This window comes from Onychostruthus taczanowskii, unplaced genomic scaffold (assembly GCF_017590055.1).
Source record: "Onychostruthus taczanowskii isolate IOZ18803 unplaced genomic scaffold, ASM1759005v1 scaffold29, whole genome shotgun sequence".
NCBI classification, from domain to species: Eukaryota; Metazoa; Chordata; class Aves; order Passeriformes; family Passeridae; genus Onychostruthus; species Onychostruthus taczanowskii.
The window spans coordinates 6,083,160-6,104,131 of NW_024500239.1; the positions used below are offsets into that span (position 1 = coordinate 6,083,160).

At 40.1% G+C, this 20,972-nt stretch overlaps 1 protein-coding gene across 4 annotated transcripts in view; it reads right to left on the reverse strand.

Moving 5' to 3' along the window:
* LOC121337806 overlaps positions 1–14,484 on the reverse strand; it is a 28,321-nt gene extending 13,837 nt beyond the window's left edge. The window contains exons 1-4 of one of the 4 annotated variants that reach the window (XM_041408139.1): positions 14,205–14,484; positions 13,161–13,229; positions 8,142–8,175; positions 1,237–1,287 (exon numbers count right to left, since the gene is read on the reverse strand). In XM_041408139.1, coding sequence (XP_041264073.1) covers positions 1,237–1,287; positions 8,142–8,175; positions 13,161–13,229; positions 14,205–14,279 — 229 coding nt within the window. In that variant the 5' untranslated portion in view covers positions 14,280–14,484. Of the gene's footprint in view, positions 1–1,236; positions 1,288–8,141; positions 8,176–13,160; positions 13,230–14,158 lie in introns of those variants that run through there. The other 3 variants (XM_041408140.1, XM_041408141.1, XM_041408142.1) reach the window with 3 other exon arrangements.
* Between the last annotated feature and the right edge of the window lie 6,488 nt (positions 14,485–20,972).

Here is a 20,972-nt window from a genome sequence, read left to right on the forward strand (position 1 = left end):
GCTAAATATACCCACAAAACAATCTCAATGAGACATTAAGTGTATTCAAATGTTGGACATTATAAAAGACCATGACTAAGTGTTAAAAAACATATTTTCCTTCCGCAAAAAGAAGTGCAGAACTAGAATTCATCTACCTAATTACATGACTAATGTACTACAAATAACTGACCAATGAACTACATAAGAGTAATTAACACTGCTAGTTTCTTCCAGTCAGAGCAAACAAGTAGAAATACCATAAGCATGGAACTGTTATTGTATTCTTTCCCACTAAGATGTCAGGTTATGGCTAAAAAAACCCCAACCACAACTTCACAAGAAGAGGGAATTCCACATTCATTCTTAAATATTCATGTCATTAGAAATACGCCTGCGTTGCTATCAAGTCAAACTCCAGAACTGAACACAAAGAAAAACTCTACTAAGTTGCACCATTTAGATGAAAAACCTATTGCAATTTAACAGTGCTACAAAATACCTCGTGGGACACCTCCTGCCACAGCAACAATATGGCCCACTTTGATCAAAATTTCACAGTATTCTGAAAATCTTTCTATGTTTTGGTTGGGTTTTTTTTCACCTGAGGTGACATGCAGCACTAGCATGTGACAGTCAACGTGTAACAAGCTGGTGCCACGCAATTCATCTCCATAGACAGACTTTCATCAGCACTTAAATGCATGCATTTGTGTGCCTGTGCAGCAGCTCAGCGTGAGCTGGTTATTCCCAAGCTGACAGACAAAGGCACATGATCTTTTTGACTTCATATGGAAAGATGCATGCAGAAAAAAGTTACAGGTCTGGTCAAGGTAAGGCCATTTCCTTCTTGTTTCCTAACACACAACCAAATACTTTTGTCTTATCTAAATAGCAAGCAACCCATGCTGTTCTTGGTTTCACTGTACTCTGAGCACGCTGCAAGTTTTTTTATTGAAAACTTCACCAACTAAAAAAATACTAGCTAGATTCACTGTGATATTGTCAGATATTCATGAAGACAGAAACTATATCTCAAGTTTGAAAGTCTTTCTGTAAAAATACTTGTAACTTCATATTCTCCTAAGACCTCTTTTGACATAAATTAACCAGTGCACAGAAGAAAAGCAATGGTCCAAATGTCTGGCAGCTTGCACTGCTTATTTCCAGAACATAACCAGAACACCTGCTTTAGTCACCATTGAAATAAAAACACTGATTTCAAATCTGAAAAAGGCATCATTTATATTCAGCTACCTCGTCTGAGCACTCGGTACTTCATCGGAACTTGGATTAGAGCTGAAGAACCTAGGATAAAAGTTTGACAGTCAGATTACTTCTTCTCATTTGATTTTAATAAATACTTAGTAGATCATTGACACATTACAGAATTGAACAATTATCTTCATTTTGCAGTTTAATATAGGCTCAGTATTCCATCCTCATAGTTTTCTTTTTTAACTTCATTGCTCTAAGTCTCCCATTCCACTCCCCTTCTCCACCAACACAAAATACCAAACACACAAATGGCACAGAAACTAGCATATTCAATGCTTATTTAATTTTTAAGTGCTTTTCATATTGGATACTTATTTTAATTATTTTAACTATTCAGTATCATGCTCAACAATCAATCTGTGTTCCAGGTCTAAATAAAACCTTCTGGTCTAAATATTCAGAGCCTAAACACAGTCCCAGACACAATATCATCATTAAACTACATCCTCTTTTACATAGGGATCTGTATCTATTCCTAACCACTCAGAGCTTCAAAGTCAATGTTAAGGTGTGCACTTACACTCCTGCTGGAATTTCTCACTTGCCCCTCTCTCCCTCAAATCCAGAGACATCCATAAACCACTGTGCTTTAATGACATTGCCAATGTTTTGTAAGTCACAACAAACAATCAAGATTAAAATAAGGTGATACATTAATACTCATTTGATGGAAGAAGTGAGTTACATTATTAATTATTTGCACACATAACTCCTAATTTTGAAGTAAAAAACTTTTCTATAGTCATGGCAAATACAACATGTTGCATTCATACTTTTTTTCCTCTTTCTGCATAAGACAGGGAATTAGGAGATAGTATCAAAGCTGTAAATCAAATAAAATCAAGGTTACAAACATTTTGCAAACATCCAGTATTAACATAAGGGAAGGGGTATGGGAAAGCATATCTCCCTTGACTCCTTAAAATAAATTATGCATATTTTTCAGTTAAAAGCTTCAGAGTATCTGGTAGCAAGAAGATCCCCAGGCATTTTGCAAGTACAACAATTACTTAATGTCAGAATTGTTCAGTTAGTGTCTGAAGCTCAAGTCAAGATTCCGGGTCCAGCATGTGCAGACAACATGGCCAAATCAAATGCTATATGATACAAACAGGCTTATGAGAAAAAGTGCTTTATTTAGTTTACTTCCAGGAACAAAGTGAATTTACAGAGAATTGCACTAGAAGCAGTTCTCAGCACATTCTGCCTTAACATCATTAGTTTATAAATATGGTCAAACTATAAATCAAGTTGTAGCTGCTGCTATCACCAAAAGCAGCAGATTGGAGGACTGATTTTTTTTTTTTTTTAATTACAAAAAAAGAAAAAGCATTAAGTGAAGATCATTGCTGCCCACAGATGTTTAACAAAGCAGTTTTGATCTTGAAGACTCTCCCATTCAGCAACAGCAGTTTTCCAGGCTAACATTCAATTCACACTTACTAGCCACATGGCTGTGTAATGTTAGCAATAATATATTTCTTAAGCATCTCAAAATCAAACCAAAATAGTACTTTCTCTAAAGCATACCAGACTGATCAATGAGCTGAAAATCAGCTGGTTGCCAGGCTCAAAGGGAAACAATCAACAAAGCAGCCTCCTGGCATCCAGTAAGCAGCAGAATCCCCCAAAGAGCAAATTCCAGGGCCCACAACGCCCAGGGATGCATCCCCAACCAGGTTATTGATGCTGGCATTCATAAAACACCATCAGAAAATTCACAGGCAACAGTAATTTAGGGGATACAAGTGATGCCACAGCTTCAGCTGAGCAGGACCTTGGGAACACTGAGATACTGCACTGGCAGCTCACTGAAGAATATCTTATGCCCCATTATCTGGGACTTGCAAGGATGACTACTGTCACCCCTGTTCATTTCAAGGGGGATGTAGAGAGAGCAGAGGGGGCTCAGCAAAATGGCTACCACAACAAACAATCCAGGGCAAATAACTTATGAGAACAGGTTTGGGAGCTGGATTCTTTTGACTGGTGGAGACTTAAGAGGAGACACAATAGCATGGATACCTGAACAGCAGCTACAAAATGCGAGCCCTCTGGGAACACGACAAAAGCGTTAAAAAGTACCAGCCAGGAATAGTGGCTTCAGGCGCAAAGATTAGATATTAGGATAAAATTCCTCTTTGAACAGAGGAGCAACTGCAGACTGATTAACACAGGTAGAAGACTCTCTGCCTGTGAAGATGTTCAAGGATTCAGCAAGTAAGCGATGATCCAGCACTGGCTGTAGTCTTGCTTCAATCAGGAAGTTAGGAAATCACCTGATCAGTCTCAGGAAATCTCTTACACATGATTATTTTATTTAGTAAGCATTATTTTCCAAATACTAGCTATGCACATGAACAAACAAAAAAACCCAACAAAAACAACTCCCCCAAAAACCCTTTCCATTCAATATTCAATTACAGACTGCTGAACATATAAAAGGTGGAGAACAAAGAAACATCTTTTTATGTATTTGTAATGCACACACATTCCTAATGACTGCCAGAAATGTGAAAGCCATGTTTCAAAACAAAAGGGCAGTTTCAGACGCTGTCAATTCAGCAACTTAGCAGCAACAAGGATGTCCCGAGCTCAGCACCAGATCCCCTTTTGAGAACAAAGGGGAAGGGCACAAAGACGCCAGATTCCACCATGTCGAGAAACTCCCCAAGAGAAAAGCAGTAAGGGTGTTGAAATAGTGTTCCACCTTACATTTCTATTATTATGGCTTCTGAAACATTTTCTCTTCTAATCTGTAAGTTAGAATAGAACTTCCAGGCTTTTCCTTTGAAGACTCAGCAGTAGATATACGTCCAAAAAACACATCCTTATCCATGTTTAACAGACACTGAGCATGGAGGAACACGTTAAAACATATTGATTTCTTAACATATTAAGCTGAAATGCTGATCAGGATACTGATAAGTTTATCATTAGTGAACACAAGGCAGAATCCACCACATTTGTGCCTTCACTGGAGGAAGAACTTGTCTTCAGTGCTGTTTAGTAACTGCAGCTTATCTTCAGACCGGATTCCTCTCCTCGACTCCATGTTTTACAGAACAACCATAATGAAGCTTTCTTTACTCATGGTGCAATTTACAGGTCTAAAGTTGAAGGGTCTAGAATGCAGAGTAGTAGATCCAGCAGCTAAAAACATCCCTTATTACACTTTTCATTTGTATTGCTGTAAGAGCAGGACAAGCTGCCTCTACATCATACTGTAATGCAAGAAAATAATCCATAGGCTGTACAAAAAAAAAATCATTCATCTACTCCTCTGTGCCATATTCATTTCACTGATAAAGCCAGGCAGCCCATAAAGGATTTTAACAGGGCTCACACTCTGTGTTATGCCTCTTGCCTGAGCTAATAGTAGCAAACCACTGCACTTTGCTACTGCCCAGTAAATGTTTGCCTATGTGTATATTGCCCCATCATTTAGTGCCTCTTGCTCAAAGCAAAAAGCTTTCAAAATTTTTCTATTTTGGCCAATAGACCCCAAGGGGGGGAAAAAAAAAAGTTCATTCCCCTTCATTCCTTATCCCTGAACACATGGGCAACGGCTTAAAAAAGAGCTGAAAGAACTATTCCATCTGTCCAATTACATCGCTGTACAAAGGAATCACATGACTGAAATTCATGTACTCAGGGGTGCTTTGACTTAACACTCTTGGTGAAGTCTCAGAACTTCAGCATCTTCTATTTCCACACCTTCCATTATGTTGCTTTCCTCTGAACTGCTGAAGAGGGGAAAAAAAAACCCAAGCCAAAACAACCCAAGATGTCCAATTCTGTCATTACCATAAAAATAGCTTGTGGATTGTTTTTTCATATGGAAGCTCACATGGTAATGTGATGAAGAAAGTCACCTTTCTTACAGGAAGTGGAACTCCTCCAAAAACAAACATCTGGAATCAGATGCATTCCCTCACTTAATTGACTTGGAGTCAACATGGTTGTACAGTCACAGGTTACATACACTCACCACTTCTGGATTATCAAGTAACTTCTGGTGGGTTCAGAAAGGATACATGGCATATCCCATTTGGAAACACTCAGAACCCAAATACTTTTAAATTTTGGTTTACAAATGGCAGGTGTTTGATTTAAAAGGGAGGTGTTTTCCCTACTGACAAAAGAACGTTTTTTAATTCTGCAGCAAGGAGGAAAATGCAGATATTGGTGTAAAACATTCTAAATATGTCACGCCTCATCCTCTGAAGCACCTTTTCCTTTTTAGACAGTGTACATTTCACATACTTGTCAGGTATCATCCTGAATTATTTCCAAGAAAACTCATCCTTCACTTTGACAACTTTTTTTTCCTGGCTCTTTGAACTCCAGCTCTGTGAACATGCTGTCACATTTCAATCTCACTGAAACATTTGATAGCATGAACATTAGAACAAGACTGCAGATCCAGCAACAATAACAAAAGCACCTCATTAATTTATATACTGAAATTAAATTAGATTCATACTTTACATAGTGCACCTAATTTTAAAAAATCCATACTTTCCATGCTCATTCACAAAACTTTACTACTAAATGTAATAATTTTTGTTCATGCTTACCTCACAGGTCTACAAACAGTTAAAAAAAAAAACAAAAAACAGCTACTTTAAATGAAAAAATAAAGACTAGACAAATTCATAATTATTCTTTTGTATCAGTGACAGAGCACAATGAATTTACTGGATCTGCTGGACCTTGAAGGAGAATTATTTATATAATTGGTAATATGTCCATGGGAGAGTTCAAGAAGTTCTACAAATATACTGACTACCTAATTCTGCATTGTAGTTCCCAACATCTCTGAAAAGTTACTTAGAAAAGCTTTTTTCTTAATTGTAAAAAAAACCTAAAGCAGCACAACTGAAACATACAAATAAATTTCATCAGACCAAATTTCAGCCTCTTTGGACAAATAAACCCTACCAATGGCTTGCAAATTGACCTTCCACATCTTGATCTTCAGTGAAGCAGAATGCGAATGCAATAGACAGAGTAGAATAAAGGAGACATCAATAGTATTAATAATAGTTTTTTATTAGATGTAAGTTTCTGATCACTTCAAAATTATTTCTGAGGCAGAGAACTTTCTGGATAAAAGCATATCTTGCAATGCTTCTGACATGTGGTACCCTGTGATGTTGAGACTCCTCCAGAAGTCACAGCTAACTTGCTTATCAAAGCTTCTAAATTCTTCATTTTATTAATTAGATATTTTTACTTCTTCTCCTGCAGTTGAAAGATCCCAAGTCATGACATTTCCAAAGAAACAGTACTTGTAGCATGCACACATTCTTAACCCAAGGATTAATTCTCAATTCTCCATGGAATACGGAGAGTGTAGTACATACAGCACTGTTATCTAAAGCCATAGGTCTTTGCAAGAGGCTCCTGCACTGCACCACTCTTTTCACAGTCCCGATGCCACAACTTCTGTCCCCTTATTCGAGTCACACTTTCTGCCACATGCATCCCATACATTATTCCTCCAAAACCAGATTTTATGATCTTGAAGAAAGAACCTCTTCACTTAATGAGTATTACTTTTAATGACAATTTCTGACAAAATTCAAAGAAATCTGTATTAAGTGTCTTCCACTAAAAGCCCTTGACCAGAGCCACACAAATCTGTTCTTGTTGCTGAGGTGTAAATACAATTTTGTAGTGCTTGAAAAGAATTGGACTTTGAGAAGACTTTGAAGTATTCACAACTCCTCAAATTCTGTCAGTGAGCTTCGTTACCATACAGCAGTCACGGGTGCCGAGGCAAAATCTCGTAACTGTTCTCACACTTGAGCAACATGTCTTGCACTAAACAAAACCCTGAGAGCAGCTAATGAAGCTCAGTCTCTTAGGAAAGAGCCTCTGACCAGCATTTTCCCAGATCTTTCTTGTGTGTTGATTCTTCAGGGTCCAGTAAGTAGTGAGCTCAGCCTGCAGCACTTCCCTCCGTACAGGACTGACACCGTCACTCTTCCCTGTGCAGATGTGCATCTTCAGGCACCTCTGATCAGCTTGGTTCAAAAAGGCTGAGAGGTTCAAAAGACACTGGGGAACAGATGATAAAGGTGGAATGTAAGCCTTGTTTCTTGAGAGAATAGGCTAAGTAGAAGGCTTGTCTCTTGTATGACTGACTATAACCACTTTGGTTTTTAACAGTATCATTGATTTTTATCAGTATTCCCACATCTGCTTACACCTCTGCTTCCTGTATGTCCTCATAAGTAGCTTTACAACAAGATTTTCATTTCCACTGTGAGCTACATATACACATTTCCAACCTTTCACCACAACTCTTACTTTCATTGACATATGATGGTCTGGATTTACATTCTCAGTTTCTGGGGGAAAAGACACCCCAACAACTGAATTCACCTTGAATACATCTTTGCTCCTCCAAGTCCACTACAATAAAGAGAGGCAGAACATTCCTGTGATGCAGCCAAGCAGCTTCAGCACTGGTAGAGCTGCATCTGACACAGTGCTGTGTTAGCCTGCTGATTTAGCTTCTTAGCATTCTGCCTGAAGCTCAGCAGTGAGTGCATCAAGCTGACAGACAAGTGGGAGACAGTTAAGCTTGAGAATGTGAGAAAGTAAAACACTGACTATACATCCCTCCACTGGACAGATATATAAATATTTATATGTGAAAAGCCATAAGTAAGGTTTCATACTCTAAACCAATTCTTTGCTCAGCAGTTCACTAGACAAATCTCAGAAGAATGTTCAGCATATAAAGAGAAACACAGTTAGAGACATATGAATCAGTAAATGCAAATACCTGAATTATAGGAAAGGCAACAAAACAGTAAATCCCCAAGCAATATCTATCCTAGGAGGCTGGAAGAAAAAAGTATTATACTTACTATAGACAGTCCTGCGTCTCAGGGCTTTCTCTTGCTTTAATTATGAAGATGCAAGTCATCCCAAAATAGAATAAGAGAAATAAATTAATGTGCTGCATCATTCGAAGGAAAAATCCAGCACTTCCAGAGAAGCCTTTGCAGATTAATTGCATTACAGGCCAAATTTTCCATTGTCAAACAAGAAAAATTAGAGCCTTTATGATTGTCTGCAAAAGCTGGAAGTACTGACAAAACTGTACTCACAGTTAACACAAGGTTACTTTCAAGAAAGCCCTGTTATTTAGTGAAGTTTTAAGGGATGATTATGGCTTGAAACACATCTGAGGGATGCCAGGAAAACCTAAAGTATGATTACAGCTCATAAGTTCTCAGAAAGTGTAGTTCCAACCACAACAACAACCACATTAAAAAAAAAAAAATAATAAAATCTTACCCCAAAAGGAAAAACTAACTAAAAGCAGCTCCCCCACCATTTTGAGTGGATTTGGTTAAACCTTAAGGCTAGCCAAATCTCAGGAAAGATCATTCATATCATGAAGAAGAGGAAAAGTATCTTTCACTGGCTGAATCCAGAACAGATGATTTTGGCAAAATCTAAAGAAAAGAGGAACTTAAATTTCCAGTTAATAGCTAAAGCAATCCTGACTCATTTTGACAATTTTCTGGCAAGTAAACACAAACTTGTCATTTACGAGAATGGAACAATAAGTGTGATCATTCTACCACTACAGCAGCTGTCTGTCCAGAGCAGTCCATGGAGTTAAGAGCTGTATTTTCAATATTCAGTGCCATGGAAGAGATGCTGGACATGGGTGTGGCAATTCAACAGGAAGCAAGACTGATACAATAGTTAATTGTCTGAGAAGCTGAGTAGCTGTAATTTTGTGGCATTTATAAAATAAGGAAGTTACCTAAGTCCTGGTATTGCCACAGGCAGAGGATGGTTTTGTATAAATTCAGCAGGATTTCATAAGTTTAGAAATACAGACACAGTGTTCCTCACAGTGATGCTGTTCCAAGTGCTTTTTTTACTCATTCTCCAGTTTTACAACAAACAGCTGCTAATATCAAGTTTTTCAGACAAGCACAGAAAACATTAGCAACTGTGAGCTGCTGCTCAAAGAGAATTTCCTCCTGACTATTTTCAGACAATCACCTTTGACTGCACCTGGTTTATTGCTTTTGTTAATATCAGAAATGCAGTTTCACAACTGAAGCTAAAGGGTCCATTTAACTTATGGTCCCTGCTACTAGATCAGGAATTAAGATTCTCACACATTAGGTAAGAAACTTATTCTCTGTTCTGGTTCAGGGATTTCAACAGCTGTTTTTGAGCTAAGGCTGTGAAAAGTTAGAGTAACTTTTGGCAAAGTATCTAACTTTGAGAAGCCAAAACTCAAAAACTACTGGTTTTAAGGGTTCAGACCTTCCATGCACAGAGTAATCTGTACGAGCTACTGCATAAAGTAGTTGAAGTTCATATCTTATTTAACAGAACAGTTTCAAGTACATAGTTAAGTATTACAAGAATATAACTTATTTTTCCTTAAACATATACAATCTTGAAATATATCAGTTAGATACATTTCTAACTGATACATTAGATATATTAACTAATTTTCATGCATACAAGAATATGCATGGAAATTCTACTTATTTTAATTCTTCAAGCTCATAAAAAGCAAATCAAGTTTTGGGGTTTTGTTTGTCTTCTGTTTGGTTTTTCCCCTCAAAAGGAAATCTCCACAATTAAAGTTTCTCTGGATCATGAAGATATGCTGCAGAACACAACAGCATGTTTTCTGGGACCAAACATAAACAATGCAACAGCAAGGTAAATTTCCTGAAACTAGCTGTGTTAGCATTCCTAATAGCAACACAAATATGTATGACCGAAATGTTTAAACAGCAATGGTTGATTTTACTACCACAAAAAGGACAGAAAAGTTGCCTGCACATCAGATATTTCAACCACAGGTTGAAATTGCACAGCAATCAAAGGTAAGAGGTAGAAGAAATGAGAACACTGAAATGGTGAAGACAAAGGCTAACAGCTCTCTTCACAGATTTTAACATTCCTTGTTTCTAAAGAGCCTATAGAGTCTTGAATACAGATTTTGCTCCTTTTGGGACCTGGCAGGCATTTCTACCTAGCTAACTCCAGACCTGAAAGGAGAGCAATGAAACTTGAATCTCTGATAGAACCAGAACAATCTTCATCTGTGTTCCAAAAAACAGACAATGCTCTTCTGCTGATGCCATACCTGCAAAGGACTGATCAAAACACATTGAAAAAAAGATGCCCCACTCTAGGATTTTCCTAGCAAACTGAGCTATAAAACTAATGCATACTTACAAAACCAGAATAAATTGTATCACACACCACCATATTCCAGGTATATACACCGCAGGTGTATTTTATTTGGGGACCGTTGTCCCAAAAAACCTAGATTATTCCTCAGCTGTGGAAAAAAAAACAAAAAGGCCAAACAAACCCATTTTTCATGCACAATATCCCCCACTACTCTCACAGGTTTGTTTAATTAAAAACATTAGTAAACTTATATAAATGTTGTTTCCTAAACGTTTTGCTATAACGGCTAAAACTAAAATTCAACTGTTTTTCAAAGAACCCAATACCAGCCAAGTTCAATTTTCAGAGCCATGACTTACACACACATCTGTGAATATCTTGGCTAATTCACTTTCTACACCTCACCATCCCACTAATACCTATTGTGCAATGAAGCCACAAAACCCCATCACTATGCTATTATGCTGCTATACAGAGGTGGCACAGCACTCAATGCACAAGATACACACAGCCTTGTACTGTGATCATCCCAGCCACACAATCCTTTGGCCATCAGCACCTCTTTGACAAGGGTACGGCCTTATGAATTAACAGCACTAGAAAAAATAAAGAGATAAAACAAAGGTATGCAGAAATAACCTAAACAGATATCTTATGTACCTATTCAAAATCCAGAATAACCAAACTACCCAGGTGGAAAAAAACAAAAAAAAAAAAAAAAAAAAAGAGAGATAAGATAGCCATGTACACTGAAGGTCAAGTGAAGTATTCCCACAAATCTGTCAGACAGTATTCAAAATAACACATTTTACTTTCAACAGCTATAGGAAACACAGGCAAATTTCAGATATGTACCACGTGTTTACATTTTTTCTTAATGACTGTCCTTCTGCTGAAAGGCTTTTTCTTGCATTTTGGAACACTTTCCAGCAGCAGACAAGCAGAGTATCTTTAACAAAGTAATTTTAAAAACAAATGTGCAACTGATATAAAAAAGGCAATCTGACTGAAGTAATAAAAAATGGCTAATGGATTGGTCAGGCTAGTACTGTGGTTCAGGAAAAGAACTACTACCTTCTCTTCATTTTGTTGTGTTGTCAGGACATCCTTTGGTATTTTGAACAAAAACTCCTCCAATAGGAACAAACTAAAGCTATTCACTACCTACACCCACCCTGCATTAAAAAGAAACATAGGCTCAGGACTTTTATAGTTATTCCAAACCTAGTGGTACAAAACCCTGAAATCAACCTATGAGTTCTCATCTTTTCCTACCAAAGCGCACAATAGACTTCGTAATTTAAAGAAAGAAATTGGAGTTAACTGAAAAGAATGATGATGTGAGCTTGGAGAGTTACTCCTACAGCAATGCAGCTGTGTGACTGACCACTACTCCACACCCAACAAAAACCCAGTTTTCAACCTGTCCTACTCTTATGTCAGCAAGGTCTTTGAGCTGAGAGAGAACAAGAAACTGGGAGACTTAGCCCAGCATACCTCCAAGCGTGAAACAGAAGGAAAACTACATGCAGATTTTCTAAGAAAATAAATGCTGGGTTTCCTACTTTTGAAGGGAAAACCAGCAATAATTAGATTGCTAAGAAGGTTAGCTAAGGAAAAAAAAAACCCAAAAAAAACCCCAACCACAAAAGCACAGGAATTCTTTGCATCAGCAGGAACATTTGGTAGGACACGAAAAATAAAACTGCACATTTTTACTAAATCAATGGGGAACAAGAAGGCTCAATCCTGTGGAGAAAAAAAAGGGGCTGGAGAAAGTAGAGCCACTGACTCAAATAAGAATCAATGCTATTAAAGTGATCAGCAAACAGGTAACAGAACACTATTAATCTGTCTCAACAGCAAAGAGATGGGGAGATGCTCCTCATTCCCAAAAAAAAAGAAGAGAGCACACCATCACTTGAGAAAAGCAGTTTTGCTGTTAGTTGCTAACATTCCAGGAAGAATAAAGTGTCATTACATTAAGAAAACATCAGAGCAGGCTCTTCAGTGCCACAACACAATGTGATGGCAGCAAAGGAGTACAGACAACTGAGTTATGCCTCACTTTTACAGACTGAGAATGTGGTGGAATTTTAATCATCAGCCAATCAACAGCCAAAGGTTCGGTCACTCAGCATTTGTAAAAGCCTTGTCTCTAAATACACCCTCACAGAACGATGCCTAATTATTTAATGCCTTTGATTGTTTGGTGCTTAAACCAGGGAGCTGTTATTATGATGCTTCAAAGCAACACAAGTGTCAGACTTGATAGTTACACCTATGTAACTCCTTCAGGAAAACAGAACTGGTGTTACTATCAAAGTAAAGAGTAAGCTCATTTTATTCAAAGTACAGGTGAGTTATGTAGACTTAGAAGACAGAACAGTACTGTCACCAACTACATCCAAAATCAAAGCTGAATTCTTTCACCACTTGCGGCTCTCATGTCATTCAAATATTAATTTCACAATTAGCACACATTTACCTTTAGGTAAGGCTGATGTTTCAAGTTACATGCTGTACAAAGCAGAGTTGTGAGATTCCCGCCTCATTTTTTTCTTGGAATATTTCAAGCAAGTTACTGTTACAAATCCAATAAATTAGATAAGCACTTGAAGCCGTGTGAAATCAAGTACTGAACTCACAAGAATCCTGGATTTATGATTAAATCTGCATATACATTTAATATGGAAAAAGTTTACCTTCCTATGCTTTGCACCACGGTAGTGTGACTGAAGACTTATAGCGCACATACAGTAAATTTTACAAACCTGAAAGAGAAAAATTGAAAGCACACATTCAGTTATGCTACGAATATTCTGCCATTAGTGAATTATAAATATGAAATACATCCCTTCCTACAGTGTAATCCTCTAATTACCAAGGTCTTCTTTGGCTCAAACAGTAGAGAGTACAGTTTGCATGAATTTTAGGAGAGCAGCTTACCACTAAAATAGTATGCAAACCTGTTCAAACAATACCTAAATACATGTTTAAATAAATAAATCAGGTGGTAAGAAGTTTTGACGAGCCTCCCCCTTCTCTGCCACCAGCATTTTCTGAATTCTTAGTTTTCTAAAGTCCTCCAAGCTGGAAAGCCAACAAAAAGAGGATGGTCGTGCAGTGACTAGAAAGGAACAGAGGCAAAATTACGCCCTAGAATAACTGCAGCTCCGTTCATTGTTCATTCACAGCTACGTTAAAGGGATCCGAAAAACCATGGAGGAAGACACACGCATTTAATTAAGATCCACAGACACGCATATACCATTGCAATAATTAACGGAAGACAACACAGACGTACAAATATTTCTTACTATCTTTAGCTTTTAAAAAAGCAACGACCGATGCGTGCTAGCATTGTCTGTTTCCTTTACGTACTGCCGCAGAACTTGAAGGAGCCAGAAAAAACACGCAGCGCTACAAAAGCACTACAGCACTGGCGAGCTGAACGCGTTCTGAGCCGCAGCTGCAGCTTTTAGCGATGAAGGAGCCTTTGCGGCCGCCTAGCAAACACTGGAAAGGCTGCAAGCGAGAACCTTTCGGCGCACCCGCGGCTGCTGCAGACCGACCTGAATTCCCCGAATCCTGCTCTTCCAGGGAGCGGCCGCGTTACTCACAGCCCCTCTGGCTCCCAGCTCTGCCCCCGCGCCCGCCGCGGCTCCCCACGGCCGGGAGCGGGCTCCCAGTGCCCGCGCACCTTCCGAGCCTGCCCGGGCTGAAACCCCACCAAGGACGCCACTCACATCGCAGTAAAAGAGGTTTTTCTCGGGCTCCGCTTTGCCGTCTTCTGCCTGAACTTCCTCAGGCACGGCGCTCATCCTTGCACGGCCGGGGGGGAAAATTTAAAAAAAAAAACAAAAACAATTCTTGCTCACACGGTGTTTAACAGCGACCAGGTGGTGGCGGGGGCCACGCCTCGGGCGGCCAAGCTGGGTTATTATTTGGTGATTTAAGCGCTATTGTTTTATTCCGCGGATCAATGCAAATCTCCCACCCCCGGCGCTGCCCCGAAGCATCCGGGAGCTCGCGCCCACCCCGCCCCCCACAGCGCTCGTCACTTCCGTCAGTGCCACAGCCACGCCCCCAGGCCGGCGGCCATTGCCGGGCAGCCCCTCGACTGGGCCAATGGGAAGCCAGCGTCGCGACGCGCGCCCGGCAGCTGGCCACGCCCCCAAGCTCAGGCCACGCCCCCTTCCCCGGCCTGGCGCCTCCTGGCGCAAGGGAGGAAGCGGGAGCGGCCGGGAGAGAGGGAGGCTGGGAACGGGCCGGGGTGGATGTGGGAACGGGCCGGGAGGGAGGCTGGGAACGGGCCGGGATGGATGTGGGAACGGGCCGGGGTGGATGGTGGGCCGGTCCGGGGGAACCCCGGGAGCAGTTCCCGAGAGGATGCTGGGACCAGTTCAGGGGAAAACTGGGCCCTGTTGAGGCCAAGAGGATACTGGGACCGGTTCAGACCGGGGTGGGTGCCTGGACCTGTTTAGGATGGATACTGGGACCAGTTCAGGCTGGGGGTGGGTACTGGTGCCAATCCAGGGCAAACACCGGTGGGCAGACCCTGGGACAAGTTCAGAGGGGATGCTGGAACCAGTCGAGCCCAGGGAGTGCTGGGGGTTCCTGGGCCCCTGTGGGGAAGGGGCAAGAAACAGCAGCAGCAGCTTTAATTTAAATGCAAACATTTTATTTTAAAATGTCTCGGCTTTACGCTTCTGCCTGGTAATAAATGTAAAATATAATTTAAGAAGTACGCTTAAAAGTTCTTTCTAAAAGCAGGCTGAGGAGACAGTACAAAACACAACAGAAAAGTGCACCGGGTTCAAACAACATGCCAGAACGTCAGATCCACAGGTCACTGCCTGCTTAGAATCAGCCCCAATTCCTTTTACGGGTATATTAGTGATATACCATGGCACCCAGCATACTCCTGTGCACAAAGCAGCACAGCCAGTGGTGCTGCTTGGGTTACACACTAGCAGAGGGGATCCCACAGGATTCCCTGGGTTTGGCTTCCCGGGGCTGGAGCTGTACCTGTCTGCTGCTTCATCTCCCCAGATGGGCAGCTGTTCATGCCTCTGTACACGTCCCAGTGCAGGCATTACCTGCATCGTGTGGTACATTTTCAAATGGTGCTGGGGTGGTTTGAGTGTTCTCTCCTAAAATACACCCTCCCCAGAAAAGTTTTGCGGAATTATGGAGTGCCAGACAGGCCAAAACTGTTTGTAGAACTCCATGCAACTGTTTGTTAATCATAGAACCATAGAATGGTTTGGGTTGGAAGAGATCTTAAAGATTATCCAGTTCCAATCCCCCTGCCATGGGCAGGGACGCCTTCCACTAGACCAGATGCTCAGAATTAGTCTTGTCCTCCACTTCAGGAGAAGCAGGAATGGCACTTTTAATAGTGGACTGTAAGTGGAGTGTAATGGCAGATTATACCCCTTTGGTGATGATGTTTTTGGTACCTGGACGTTTCTGAAACAGTCAGTTTTTTACATGGAGTCACATTAAAATGCTTGATCATTATTTGTGGTTCTGATCTCAAAATCTAAAATGGACTAATTGAAACACCGTACATGTTATGTAACGCTTCCATACCCTTCTTAATTAAAAAGTTTAAAATTGCAAATTAAAAGTGCAGTTGCACAGTGAAAGAATAAACACATGTAGGAAAAAAATAAAAGAAGCAAAAAAGGAGAAAATTAATTTCTTGATTTTTTGAAGGAGAGACCATATCTAAGGAAAAAAGGATTTGGCCTTACGTATACATTTTGCAGCACCAAACTGTTGGTGGCAGCTGGGGGTTTCCTGGCAGTACAGACTCCTGAAGAGAGGATGTTTCACCAGCAGAGTGACCTTCTTTTCTGGTTTTGGGGATACAGCTGTTATTAATAAGTACCTCCATTTATTAAAGAGCAGGGAGAAATGAAGGATTGCACTTCTGCCTAACACTGTTCTTTTGGCAAAACTTTTGAAATATGCCTAAAGTGGGAATAAAGCTACAGATACAGAAAACAGAAAGGACAGACACCAAAATGTACCATCCTGTGCAATCAGAAAGGTGGAAAAGGAGAGGAGGAAAAGGGAATTGCCTATAAGGAAGGAAGTGTTCTTTGGTTTTGTTAAGAAGGAATTCAGGGAGGAGAGGGTGTGAGGAAGAACCCTTTCAGAAGAGGGAATTTTGTTGACCGTGCAGAGGAAGAATCTTCTTAGCTATAGTGAGAGTAGAAACAAAACTGAATACTGTTACTGAGAACTGAGATAACTTTTGCCTTTCTGAAGTTCTTTCTAGAAAGACAAAATTTAAAAAAATAAAAAACTACAACAGTTGATGCTTGCCTCTCCTTATTTCACATTTTAAATCAACACAGGGAGGATACACATGGTCCAAAACCCTAAAAAAAAAAGTGAAGGACAAAAAAGAGGTTTAGAAGGGAGAGCTCACACCCTCCTGTGGTGCAAAATTAGGAGCTCTAGACCAGAACTTCACCAGATTTTTTTAAATGCCTTTTGATTGCTAAAATATAATTAATAAGACTAGCCAAGCAGCTGATGATCTTTCTATTGCCTTCTGCCACATCTTTGTTTACCATAATTCTACCAGTACAAATATGAACCTGGAGCTGTCCCTTGAACTCTGTTGCATCAAGGAAATCTTAAAAAACTTAGGACTGCATAGTTAGAGCATCAACTGCACAATGCCCAGCAGCAAGAGAATTAATGCACACACTGAATTGGCCACAGTTTGGAAAACTAGCCCCAGGAAAGGAGCAGGAGCACTTAATGCCTCCTAGAATGATATTTTCAGTCTGGTTGAGAAATGCATCTTAGCATTGAAATAACTCAATCCTTGTTTTCAAGAAATTATTTTTAACCTGAAAAGTTACAGAATCAGTTCCACAGGGAAAAAAAAAAAAAAAAAAAAAAAAAAAAGGATGTGATTTCAGACTACAGAATTTTTCTGTGGATGAAGAATTAATGCTGTAGTCACAGAATAATTACACCTTGATGGCATTATATCTCTTCCCAAAATTTGTCATAAATTTTATTTTTCACTTTCCTTCCAAACTACCACTCAACATCTTTGCCTAAGCACAAGCAATGACTCAGATCTCCAGATGTTTGGATTGGTTTTTTTAAAAGGACTTTGTGTGTTTATGATGACTTTGTTCAGAGGCATTTCTGATAGCATGACAGGGAAATGTAGTGACAAGAACGTAACGACAAGAACACGCTGGATGTCCCTAAAACATGACAAAGATCTGTTTGTCAGGGTGGTAGTGCCTGTGAACATTAGCTACTGGGTGCAGCCCTTTGTATGAATCTCCTTCAGGTGGATAAAAGCTTTGTGACTGCCTCCTGAGCATGGCCACCTGCACAATCTCCTGCTCTCTACATGTTGCAGCACCTCTTTCAGTTGTGACCCACAAGTTCTCATAGGGCTTGGCTATTTAAAAGAAGACATTCCAAGGAAGGAAACTCCTGTTCTAGTGAGAAACTTTCTACAGTCTAGTTTAGATTTAGGATTTTTTTCTCAGTATGATAAGAAAAGTATTTCCATTTTGAATGTTTACACCCTAAAAGAGTAGAGAGAAAGAGAGAAAACGAGCAGATAGAGAAGGCAAGAAGAAATAGAACGTGTCTACACCCCTGTCATTCTGAGGCTGGTTTTCTTGGTTAGGTGACACTGAAATGAAAGAAAATAAGTATGTTAATTTTTTTACCACTACCTAAGGCAATATATGTATTTATACATAGGGGGAATGATGGCTTTTAACTATTTTAATTAAAGCCTGACACCTTGTTATGACAAAATAATGGGTTTCCTGAAATAACTATAGTGGGTGAGGCTGTCCTATTAAGTTCCAGTATGGCTTCAACAGAAAGAGTTAAGAAAAGCTACTAGGCAGCAGAAGCTGATTTTATCCTACAGAATATTCCTTGCCTCAGGCTCCTTGCCTCTTAAGTATTTTAAGCACTAGGAATTTCCAGAAGAATTGCACATGCCTATCTGAAAACCATATCAAAGGATCAGTGTCCAAAGCCTTACTGAACTGACTGATGCTCAAATATCAGACTACCCTGTACTATCCAGAGCAGACTCAGATGTAAGAACTTTAAGAATACATGACTGTTCCAATAAAGGGTGGATAAACCAGAGACTTAAACTTTGCATTAATACGTTACAATCAAAGAGTAGGAAGTTAGTCTTTCCTACAGTGAATTTAGGTAGAGTCCCTTAATCTTTCACTTCCCTTGTTAAATCTCTGAACCCAGGGTAACTGAAACAAGCTTACCACTCACACAGTGCTGCCCTCACTCAGAACTTTTGAAATTAAGCTTTACTTTGGTACCCAAAGACTTTAACATCAATGTAAATTATTTACAGCGTTACCTTCAGTGGAGGTCTGCCCCAATTTCAGTCACTATTTAAGTGCAGGAAAATCTACTCTTTTTGTTGTTCAAGCTTACCCCTAGCTTGAATCACGTTGTTTCTCAGTAAAAGTAGTAGCTTTCAATGGTGTTGGACTAGCATTTGTACAGTGCTCAGCAGCTGTACACTGGCAGCTGAAATCAGGTCACATTCTCAGTAAAGTCAAGACCTCCATCAGCAGCTTTAGCACTGATAATAGTCTCTGCTCCATGTGGACCAAGTAACATCCCAGGGGGTGACACCTTCTCACAGCTTTTAGAACTGCTCACCTTCCATACCAAAATATACCCTTCCCAAAGATCAGGGAATTCATGAGTCCATTCTGTCTCAACCTCTGGAGTTTATGGCTGAGGAAGTTTGAATGCTATTATCAGTCAGGCATTTCTTTCAGCCTGAATGCTCCAAGTTCCTATTAGGCAACCATTTGACTAGGCATTTCTTCTACAAGAATAATTTTTTATTGTTGCTACAATAAATGCATTGGAAGGCTCCTAAAATAGACTTTAGGGCTGTGCTGGAGGGACACAAATACCAGTTCATTAAGGCTAAAAGGTAAACACCAGTGACTGAAAAGACCTTAAACCCTACTTCTCAGTGCTAGTTTTTAGAATAATACCAAAGCAGCAACAACCACTAAGAAAATGTAACCATTTTAAAGAACTGCTCTGTCTTTCATCCCATTTACTGGTCAGTGTCAGGGGGTCATTAATGTCCACATACAAAAAGGGTTTATAAGATTAAATCAGTGGTAATTTAGCAGGATACAATGCAGTGTCAGGTTTCAGTCACTGAATCCAGTGGGGATATCATGGGCACATATCATGGGGAGAGGTTGAAGGCAGATCTGTGCCTTAAACACAAATGGCAAGAGATTATTTTAATCATTTATTTCATCTGTTCTTTCTAAGTACTTAGAAGGAACTGGTCTTGTTTACTACCAACAACAGTTAGCAATTGTCCAAAAAGAGGATAAACTGCTGTTCTCTTCATAAGCCTGGTTCTTGGGAGATTGCTGTACTGCATGTGTTACAATTTAGACTGGAAGTAATTCTACTGATACCACATTTTTTCATGTGAGACCTGAAATAAGAACTCATCCACAAATTAAGTGGGCCAAAATCGAATGTGATGTGCAGGATAAGTGTGTTTTTCTTGGCTTCAGACTTTTTGGAATAATAAGGAAACAAACATGACTGTGTTTACACAGCAGGGAGTCAGAAGGTGACATCTCACTTTTGAGTCACACATTCATCCATCCACCTAGAAGCCCATTACATGTCATTGTCAGATTGCATTCCCTTACATGCAGAAGATTCACCTGCCGCTATAATATTGATCAAGATGTGTAAAATGTGTCTGGGTTTGTTAGAAACATGAGAAAAATAATTCCAACTGATATGTGCCAGGAAAGCCTGAGAGCAGATAGATTTATGTCAACAAAAGAAGAATGAATTTTGTAACAGGGAGAACTTTAGAGAATTTCTGTTGTTAGTATAAATTACTTCTGCACTCAGAGACCTGGCTGGTACAGTCAAGCAGGTAGTGTTTCTAAGCAAAGAAGAGGCTTTTGGTGGCACAGTCCTCTATAGAGCTGCGCGTAGTGTGACCACTCCTGTGGTGCAAAATGGCATCAGCATGTCCAGGTGAAGATAACAGTATTTTACAGTCACACTTCATCAATGCAAATGATGGGAGAAAGTGTAAGGCAGTCTGAAACCAAGCCCAGGTACTCTCATTCAGAGGGGTGTGACAGTGATTCCAAGTGTGGAATTGAACAAGCAGCTTGTCAGAGGCCATGCAGGTGTGTCCTCCACTTGCCCCCAGCCATGGGCTCCCACACTACCCTGTCTCCCCATCACTTGGTTTCTGCCAGGCAGCTGCACATGGAGCTGGACTGGAGAATATTGCAGGGTTCATAGCACAGCCCTACAAGCAGCTCTGAGGCACACAGTCGTGTCTGGCACCAGCACAGTTCTCCAGTGCCACTGCTGCATGCCAAAGGACCATGACAGCAACTCTGTGAGGGTCTAAAGAACTGCTGCTTGTAATCATGTAGATAGTGAATCAGTGAGGCAGAGGTTGT